The sequence below is a fragment of the Montipora foliosa genome, chromosome 8 (genome assembly GCF_036669935.1).
Source record: "Montipora foliosa isolate CH-2021 chromosome 8, ASM3666993v2, whole genome shotgun sequence".
Taxonomy (NCBI): domain Eukaryota; kingdom Metazoa; phylum Cnidaria; class Anthozoa; order Scleractinia; family Acroporidae; genus Montipora; species Montipora foliosa.
In genome coordinates, this window is record NC_090876.1 from 4,667,085 (window position 1) to 4,677,084 (window position 10,000).

Here is a 10,000-nt window from a genome sequence, read left to right on the forward strand (position 1 = left end):
GTTACCATTGGTCGCTTTTGTAATTATGAATAATTTGATGTGTTAATGACAGCTGGTGTCTGCATGAAAGTGAGATTCAAGTCCAAGGTAACCAGAGGTTTTTCTGTTTCTTGCCACTTTGCGGCTCATCCTCACGGCTTCATGGCTGACTCTTGCGGCTCAAGAAAAACCTCTGACCAGGATATTCGGTAACTTGAATATCATTTATTATTTAACCTCCCAAGGGCCTGTAGGTCTACTTCTGAAGTGGAACTCAAGCATTTGTCTTGTAAACAGATTTTCAAGATCATTGCTCTGTCATGAATAGAAATTAAGCCTTCCCACTTTTGCCATTAAATCGGATTTAGGCAAATACTGAAGTGAAAGTAGCAGTAGTGAAATCATTTGCCCGTCGTGGGGGTGCGGATTAATTCTGGAATAACACATTGTATTATATGTCTAGCTCCTCGAGCGGGCAAGATGAACCAAATTGTGCACCGTGATTGGCTACTCAGTGGGTGAGAAGGAGCACTACTGAACGCTCGGGATTTCTCGCTTGGTCCCGCAAGATGAAAGCTCATTTTTGGGTGTTTTAAGTCATATAGGTGGGAGGCGCGGTGGCCTCATGGTTAGTGCGCTCGACTCCGGATCGAGTGGTCCGGGTTCGGGGCCTAGCCGGGGACATTGTGTTGTGTTGTAAGGCAAGACACTTTACTCTTACGGTGCCTCTCTCTACCCAGGTGTATAAATGGGTACCGGCGTAATGCTGGGGGTAACCTTGCGATGGACTAGCATCCCATCCAGGGGGGGTTATGAATACTCCTAGTCGCTTCATGCTACGGAAAACGGAGATAAGCGCCGGCCTGATGGGCCTTCTAGGCTCGTAGCAGACTTTACCTAAGTCATATACTGTAATAATAAATCCGTTATTGACTAAGGTTGTTCGGTTTTGCGTGTTTATGGACCGAGACGAAGTTGTGATGAGGTCCATAAACATGCAAAAAAAGAACTTGGCCAATATCCAGCCATCTTGACCTCACGCTTGGTCAACAACCCATATCTATATCCAAGCATTTTGTCCTTGGGTTTCGAAAAGCCCTCAAACTAACCTTTTTGGTTGTTCTTAGATAGAAAAGGCTGGAGAATTGTTGAAAATGACTTGAAAAATGATGCAAAATGTGTATAGTTTAATTTTATTAGTCTACATGTGTTAAAACTTGCCACCAGGTTAATCTCTCAGGTGATAAAGAAAAATTAAACTCTTTTAAGACCAAACACAACAAAGTTTCCAAAAGCAATTTTAAAAAAATCATTAACCAGAATTTGCCGTCAGTGAATGTGAGCAACAATGCATACATGCGGACATCGTTTAATTCTGTTTTTTAGGGTGGAGTCCCAAGTTAATTGACATGATTACAACTGCAATTATTTTTTCCTTTCCAGGTGAAGAGACAGAATTTCATGGAAATTGTCGCCTTTGATTTGCAGAATTTTGGATTTGTTGCCTACAGTTTTATTCAATGTGAGTGGCAAACTTTGTTTTTTCCAAGTAATCATAAACGGAAAACACAAGGCTGTGTAAAATAAGTTAGAGAATATGTGATGATATCATTATTGATAAATGATTGTATAACAACATGTCTGTTGATTCTGTTTAATTAATTAAGGTAGCTGTGGTTTTGTGATTTGTAGGATTCTTTTGTTGAAATAATAATATTATTTTACAGTGCAGTGCAGTGCAAAAATAAGTGTCCCAAAAAACTTGTGTCACATGCACCTATGAAATTTGCTTACATTAGTGTTGGCATTGTTAAAGTGCCCCTGTGATAAAAAAAACCACTTCCTGTTTTCCTTCAGATTTTGAAAGTGTCTTTGCTTATCACCTGACTGGCAAAATTTTGAGCTTTGATTTTTATCCAAAGGCTGTTTACTTTGAGTGTAAGTTTTGGATATCACAGTCCACCATTACATTCAAAGCTGACCGATTGTACCTCAGACGGTTGGATCCAGGGAAAAGTGACGTCAGAGGCTCACTAGCTTAAAATTTCAGCGTGTGAACGCAGCTTATTATATATGCAAAGCGTGAGTTTAAAAGTCTGAAAGCCCAAAACCCCCATGCTGCATATTAATTCTGCGGTGTACACACGTATTGCATTCTTAAACTAGTGAGCCTTTGACGTCATTTTCTCCTCAATCCAGCTCTCTCAAGAACATAATGTTAGTAATGGTGGACCATTAAATAGGAAAATTACAGTTAAAATAAAGAGGTGTCTTTTTGAAATCAAGGCTTAAAACGTGGGTCACTTAGTGTTTTGTTAAGATAGTTTTGAAATCCAAAGAAAAATATGAATTGATTTTTTGGTCACAGGGGCACTTTAACATTTGCATCAAAAATGGGTTTTCTTTGAGGGTCATTAGCTTTAAAGAGCTAGCTTAACTTTCAGTGACCTTTTCAATGCATGATAAGAATCTCTGACACAATAAATGATCGGATACTACATGTTTACATGTGCAATTCAAATTAACAAGGCAGTTGATATTGATGTATATTGTAAAATCATACCGTTAAATTATCCTCCTTTCTATTGTATGTAGTGTCAAGGAGAGCCTCTACTCATCCTCATTATGTCAATGCCGTACCCCCTTTAGTAACTTAAAATCATCCATGTCTCTCACAAAGACAAAAAGACAATGACCAAGGAATTGAAAAGTGATCAATTTTCTGTTTTAGTTTATCATGTTGGTTTCAAGAAATACAAGGGATTGAGAATAAGTGAAAATGATGTTCTGCCAAAGATTGTGATAGCCAATGTGAGTCTGTTCTGGAGTATTAAACTTCAGTGTGAAATTATGTAATAGACTTCGAAGCTATGAAACCTTGCTGAGGATCAGGCTAAGTGATGGTAAACTCCTACCAGTTGTAAGCTTGATTTGTAAGTGATAGATGCAATTAGGTGCGTCATATCGATATGGGTATTTATAATATTAGAAGCCATTGTTGTGCCATCATAAATCAGGCACTCTGATCAGACATAAGTATTATATCACTATTATGAATTCAATGTGTGATTAATAGTACATGGGCTGATAATATAGTAATAATACTACTAATAACCCTAACCCTGTCTCAAGGCTTCTAGTACTTGGACTCAGATTTCAAACACTGAACATAGAAATTAAATCAATTTATCTCAAGTCAAATCAAACATGGTTTTTGAGGAGAAGGGAAATCCAGAGTATATGTGGAGAAAAAACGTCTCCAAGCAGAGTGGAGAACCAACAAACTCAACCCACATATCACGCCAAGTCTGGGAATCGAACGTGGGCCAGATTGGTGGGAGGCGAGTGCTCTCACCACTGCGCCATCCCTGCTGCCTGAAATCATGGGTTGCGCATGAGCCACATCCAAATGAAATTTGGTTACAGAGGTATGTGTTGGACTCGAAAATTGATGGCTATCAACTTAAGCCTTACCCTCCTACTAAAGCTTGTTACTTAGGAGATTTTACTGACTGGCTAATGCCAGGTGATTTAACTCCTCCATGGGAGTCATTCCAGGGGTGAATGGATTAACCCATTGACACCTGAAACCCCCCCCCCCCCCCCCTCCCCCCTTCTAGCATTAGACAGCCTAGGAGTCAGTGGGTTAACAACATTTATGTCCCCTTGCTTTAATGAAACCCTTTTTCTTCTAACAGTGACACTTACTCCATCTAATTTACTCCATTTAAAGGTGAATGTAGCAATGAAGAATCCTACAAATATGAGAATATAGAGTCGTCAAACAAGTTTAATTAATGATTGAAGTACAATTGCCAAGTCTATAATTTTTATGCATTCACAATATTTGTTATAAATTTTTGTTATTTTACAGGCGATGACACTTTTGTTGTTAAATGTTGTCTTCGTTTATCTGTCATACAAACTTTACATAGAATTTGGATGGAAAATCTACAAGAGGGTGCGTTTTAACAACAAGCTTAGAGGTACATGTTTTTGTAGACAAAGATAAATATTTTTTAATGGATATTTTTATTCCCTCGAGTTTTCAGTCATAAAGTAGAGTTTAACTCAATGCAAAGGATACATGTATTTCTAAGGGTGATGTATAATAATATTGTCACAATATCTGCTTTATTCAAGGTGTTTATCAAGTTTATGAACTTCTTTCCTGCCTTTTAAAAATGGAAATACTTTATTCGGTAAGTTTATGTAATTTCCACCCAAGATCTTTGGCATGAGAGTTTGAATTTTTGGCGTGTAATGGTGTATGATTGTGGTTTTAACTTGGATCTTGATAATCTTTGTCATTTTGTCTTTGGGCAAAGAAAGCACACATTTCTTAAAGATTTTGTTAATCAAACAGAAGTTGATCGTGGAAATGTGGAATAAAGGTTGAAGAAAAAGTGTTTTACAAATTTGCTACCCACATTCTCCCATCTGCTGAAAAAAGCACGAGAGCCTGGGAAGAGAAAACCTTGTGTGGACATCAGCGGCTTCTTGCCACAATTTGAGCACCTAGTTACTTCATGTATCCCTTATTATAGTGTATTGTATTGTGTATCCATGTATATCGCTGTATACCCCTAAATACCTTCGTATATATACCCCTATATACCCTTGTATATTATATACCCATGTCTACCCATGTTTTCCCTATTATACCCATGTATACCATAATTTATAATAAGGGATACATAAAATTCTAACTTACCCATCAGTGGCTTCTTGCCACACATTCCACACTGGTCAACATGTGCTGTTTCAAAAGCTTTAAGTAGTGGCATCAGCTGCAGATAAGGAATATTTAAGGGTTTGGACTTAAAATTCACCGGTTTTTTAATTTTATTTTTTACTTTTTACAGATCATGTTTGGCATTTGTCACAGTTTGGTTCTTTTAAGAGATACACAAAACGTCTTTTATTACCTCAGCTTGTCATTGATTCCTCTTTCATTTTTGTATGCTGCTTTTGGATTTTATGTGGTGAGTACATTACTTTGTTATTATCTTCTTCTTCTTCTTCTGCTTCTTTTCTCTTGTTCTTCTTTATTTTTTTCCGTCTTTTTTTGTATTTGAACATGTTTTACTGGTGAAGTTTGCCCTAATAGTGGCAAAACTCATCGAGAGGGTGAACTCTTCTTCTTTATCTTCATCATCAATCATCATTATGGCAATGCTTGAAATTTTAAAAAAAATTCCTTATCACCTAGATTCGCCGTGAAAACAGATGCCTGATGATAATCTTTCTCAGTTGGACTCTAACTGTGATTGGTTATTTTTTTTACAAACTTTATGGGTAAGTGTTCCCCGGAGATCTTATTAACCTATTCTTTTAAAGAATTCCAAACTCAGAGCAGAAATGTCAAAGGTTGGAATATTTAGATTGAATCTCTCTCTAACTTCATCAGGGGTGTGAATAATCAGTCAATTCTTGGTTTTCACTCATGTGATCAACAGCAATGTTTTTCAAGGAAAACAAAAGTAAACGTTTGCATAATAATAGAGTTTAATTTGCGGAGGATTGGGTCAGGACACCAGCATGGCCGCCGTTTCTTTGTTTGGGGACACCAACATGGCGGCTGTGTTATCATGTGAAAACCGAGAATTGATTTGATTTGTTCTGATTTCAGTTAACTTGTAGCCTCCACAGTTAGTAGAGCACTCATGCTCGGCTAAATATCCTTGAGACTTAAATAAAGTTGCTATTATTGTTATTTTTGTTATTATCATCATCATCATCACCATCATCATCATCAAGATCACGTAACTTCGTTATCACGTATTCCGAGGAGAGAGTTATAAATGGCCGGGAGTCCAGTCCCTCGTCCCTATGTAAGGAAGATCTCCTTTGGAAATGGCTCCTTAAAGGGGCTAGGTCACGCTATTTTAGGTAATTTTGTTTCATTTTGTTAATTATGAGCTTGAAACGTCAAATTGGCAGAGCAAGAGTCTTTCATTTGCAAAATCACGGCCACATAACAACTGAGAATGATTTTCCAGCTGTATAAATGACATTTTGATACAGACTGATATAAATTTGAAAAAAGGTGGGCCGACGTTTTTCAAATTTACCCAAATTCAATCCATTTCAATCCTCTCCAGTTTTGTCCATCCGTGTCCCTTCATGGCTTTCCTGTGTTTTGTTAGAGTTCGTCTATAGTTTTGAACAGTTATTTAGATATTTTAGTTAATTCTATGACCATTCGATCAGTGCTGAAATTGCCTAAAATTGCGTGACCTAGCCCCTTTAACGCAACGTTCGTGGTGCGACCCTCAGTGGTTACTTGATGCATATTTTACCATATTCCAGCATACTGCATGGTAATCATCATCTTAAACCTATCATTTTGGGGAAGCAGACCAATGAGATCACCTTAAAAGAGTAAAACAAAACTTTCTCTTTAACGATGTAGTTTTCAAGTTATTTATTTTTCACGTATACGTATGTTCAGTAAGGAGTAATGAATGTTCTTATTAATTTAACAGAGCCACAGATGTATTTATGTTCATTTGTCAAGGTTTAACACTTTTGGTTCTTCTAACTTGATTTCCTCCTGTCTCCTACTCCAGCCATTCTCAACCTATTAATAACCCACACATCCCGTCTTATGGACTAAAACCAAGAAAGAGTTTAAAATAAACAGTTTAGTAGTGTTCAGAATTTCCAATTCAGTGTAAAATTCTGGGGTTTTTTTCTAACAAGAACTTGAAACAAATGCTACAGGTTTGTCACCCGAACTTGCATTGGATGTAAAGAATTTGAGGAAAATGGAAAAGATATACCCCAGGAGGCATTTATGCATTTCGTGTATTTAGGTAAGGTGAAGTTTGCCACTAATTATTGTGGTAGCTCTTTGTGGTGTCGCCTGTGCAAGATTGTTCTAAGGAGGTGGGTCTTCAACACAGGTCACATTCCACAGACTAGAAGTCCCTGCTCCACTAATGAACAACCGAGACAAAGGTTTTTCCTAGACATGAAACAACATTTTTGTAAAGTGATCAGGGTTAGGGGAATTTGTGTGGTTTACTTATCTATAGCACAGTGACGTGACGAAATATCAAGCTTAAAGTTCATTCAGGTAATAGATACGGAGCAACACTTTTCTGTTCTGCCTTAGTGGTGAAAATGTAAAAAAAAAAAGACCGTTTAGGTATTTGCGTCTGAGTGTAGGACTTTACTGTTGTGGTATATTAGAGGGCACTATGTTTTGTGTGTTGAAGGCGAATCAGCTTGTGACCATTGAAAACTACTGAAAAAAACATTTGTTCAATGTTGATTTTGCTGTTGCACATGACACTCCTACGTATTTTTGTTTCTCGATTGTTTGGACTGTATACGATTATATCAGTAGAATTTGATGGCTGTCACGGTAAATGACACAAACAATACTTATAGCTGTCTCATTAGCTTCTTTCTTCGTCATGCAGCTTTTGTACTTTTCGCAGTCGTTATCTGCGTCTCTGGAGGCAGGTTGCAAGGCACCAACATTGACATTCATTTTCTAATGATAATTTCGTTTATTTTTAGGAACCATAAACGTTGTCGTTTCCATAGCAATACTTGGAGTGGCGCTGAAGGCGTTTCTCAATTTCGGCAAAGGACTGGCCGAGCATTGTAAGTGTCATTGGCACTTGTTTGTTCGTTTTGGTTATTGCCATTTATTAAGATAGGACACTAGTGAATCTTAGGAGGCCTTAGTCTGTGTACAGCATCCCGCTCTCCTAAAAAAGATCGGAGAGGAGCGTCTGTGATTTACCGTCGATAATCGTGTTCATTCATTACCACGTGATTTTTCCTGGAATGTGTGGAAAATGATTTGATTGGTTATTACCCCGATCCATTACATCATTGAAACAACGAGTTTTGATTGGCTTTTATTTTTATTTCGCCAAACAAGTATCTTCCGTTTACAACAACAACAACACCGTGAAAGATTTTAGGGTCAGGGTTATGTTTAAAGGGGCTAGGTCAAGCAATTTTAGGCAATTTCAGTATTGATCGAATGGTCATAGAATTAACTAAAATATCAAAATAACTATTCAAACCTATAGAAGAACTCTAACAAAACACAGGGAAGCCAAGAACGGGCATGGATGGACAAAACTGGAGAGGATTGATATGGATTGAATTTGGGGAAATTTGAAAAACGTCGGCCCACCTTTTTTCAAATTTATATCAGTCTATATCAAAATGTCATTAAGAAAATTAAACAAATTTACCAAAAATAGCGTGACCTAGCCCCTTTAAGGAGAGCGGTCTGCTGTACACAGTCTAAGGACGCTTCCATTTGACAGAACTGACCAGCCAGACCGGGCATTTGGAAGGACTAACTCTACAACGCCTTCAAATTAACACACTTCAAGGATGATGTATACTCCTCCAGAAGAATGCGACGGATAATCATGGAAGTGTTCCTTCAGATTGTTGCATTTTCTTTGCAAACTGACGGGTCTGGCCGGCCAGTTCTGACAAAATGAAAGCGCCCGGTCTTTTTCTCTATCATTCAAGGCTCCCTCTGGCCTCTGGGGTTGGAGGATAAATTTCCCTGAAAACGACCCAGGAGAAAATGTGAAGTTCTTTTGAGGCATTAGGGACTTAAAGATCTGCGAAGGCGATGGCCAATCTCGTTCCCAGGGTCTCTCTTCTCTGCCTCCATTGTCGTTGGCAACAACGGCGCCTCAAAATATAGCTTTGCACCATCGTAAGTGAATAAACCGTTCCGAGTGAGGCCCCGATCAGTTTATTCACAGAGCGAGTTTCAATCGAGTGTCGTAAAACCAAAACCAAAGTAATTACTTTGGCCAGTTAAAAATGACGGAGACAATCCACTCAACCAATCAAAACTCGAAGTAATTACACGTAGCCGACACAAAGCGCGGGAAAATGTGCACGCGCGAGCCATGATTGGTTTTGGTTTCACTTCTGATTGGTTGAAAAAGTGGCGCGAGAACTTTGAACCAATCACTGAGTGAAGTAATGCAAACCCAAAGTGATTCGCTAATTCACTTTCGACACTCAATTGAAAATCGCTCTATGCTGCAAAAGGACATCATCAAACAAGTCGTTTGGCGTGGAGGGTTCGTAGCAACACTCTAGGAATAATGAAAATTGAAAATTTATCGTCAGGTGCTCGCGTCCGTCGCACAACCTCAAATTCGGTCGAGTCACGTCGTTGTCAGGACGACAGCGACAAAGTTAAGTACTCAAATGTAAAGCGCATGTGCGGGAGAGTGCAGAGTATTTGTTTTTGTGACGAGCTTTGCAGGCATCGTCTTCGGTGTCCTCACTTTAGGGCAAGTTCGATTGACCCTCTTCCTAAATAAGAATACGTGGGGCGTGGTCCAGTAGTGAGGGCGTTGGGTTTGCATGCGGTTGTCCCGGGTTCAAATTCTGTTCTAACCTCTGGGGCCCGTTTCTCGAAAGTCCCGAATCTTTACGGGCCATTTTCGGGTGTCACGATTCCCTTTGTATCTCAAGAGGAGAGGATTTAAGTCGTCAAACTTCACAGTTACTTTAATTTTTGTTACCTTGAAAACACGTTAAAAGATCGGCTCGGGACTTTCGAGAAACGGGCCCCTGGTTTGGATTTGTTTCTGGTTGTCCCGGATTCAGCTCTACCACGCTTTGTAAAAAGCCAACTGGTTACCTCTTGACAGTTTTTTTATCATGTTTCTTTCATATTATTAAAAGTGGGGTGCCTGTGAAGTAGTTTGAGAGCTAAGTAAACAAAGCATGACATTTACATTTACATGATTTAAAACGGTATGTCTGGCGTTTTGAAGCAAGAAGGGTGATAGAGCGAGTTTCAATTGAGTGTCGTAAAACCAAAACCAAAGTAATTACTTTGGCCCATCAAAAAGGACGGAGACAATCCGGTAAACCAATCAAAGCTCGAAGTAATTACACGTAGCAGACACAAAGCGCGGGAAAATGTGCACACGCGAGCTACGAATGGTTTTGGTTTCACTTCTGATTGGTTTAAAAAGTGGCGCGGGAACATTGCACCAATCACAGAGTG

At 38.8% G+C, this 10,000-nt stretch overlaps 1 protein-coding gene across 3 annotated transcripts in view; it reads left to right on the plus strand.

Moving 5' to 3' along the window:
* LOC138013128 (uncharacterized) overlaps nucleotides 1-10,000 on the plus strand; it is a 21,091-nt gene that overhangs the window by 7,489 nt on the left and 3,602 nt on the right. For all 3 annotated transcript variants that reach the window (XM_068860111.1, XM_068860113.1, XM_068860112.1), the window contains 8 exons: nucleotides 1,423-1,501; nucleotides 2,711-2,790; nucleotides 3,854-3,965; nucleotides 4,123-4,181; nucleotides 4,845-4,964; nucleotides 5,192-5,277; nucleotides 6,706-6,797; nucleotides 7,510-7,596. In XM_068860111.1, coding sequence (XP_068716212.1) covers nucleotides 1,423-1,501; nucleotides 2,711-2,790; nucleotides 3,854-3,965; nucleotides 4,123-4,181; nucleotides 4,845-4,964; nucleotides 5,192-5,277; nucleotides 6,706-6,797; nucleotides 7,510-7,596 — 715 coding nt within the window. The remainder of the gene's footprint in view (nucleotides 1-1,422; nucleotides 1,502-2,710; nucleotides 2,791-3,853; nucleotides 3,966-4,122; nucleotides 4,182-4,844; nucleotides 4,965-5,191; nucleotides 5,278-6,705; nucleotides 6,798-7,509; nucleotides 7,597-10,000) is intronic.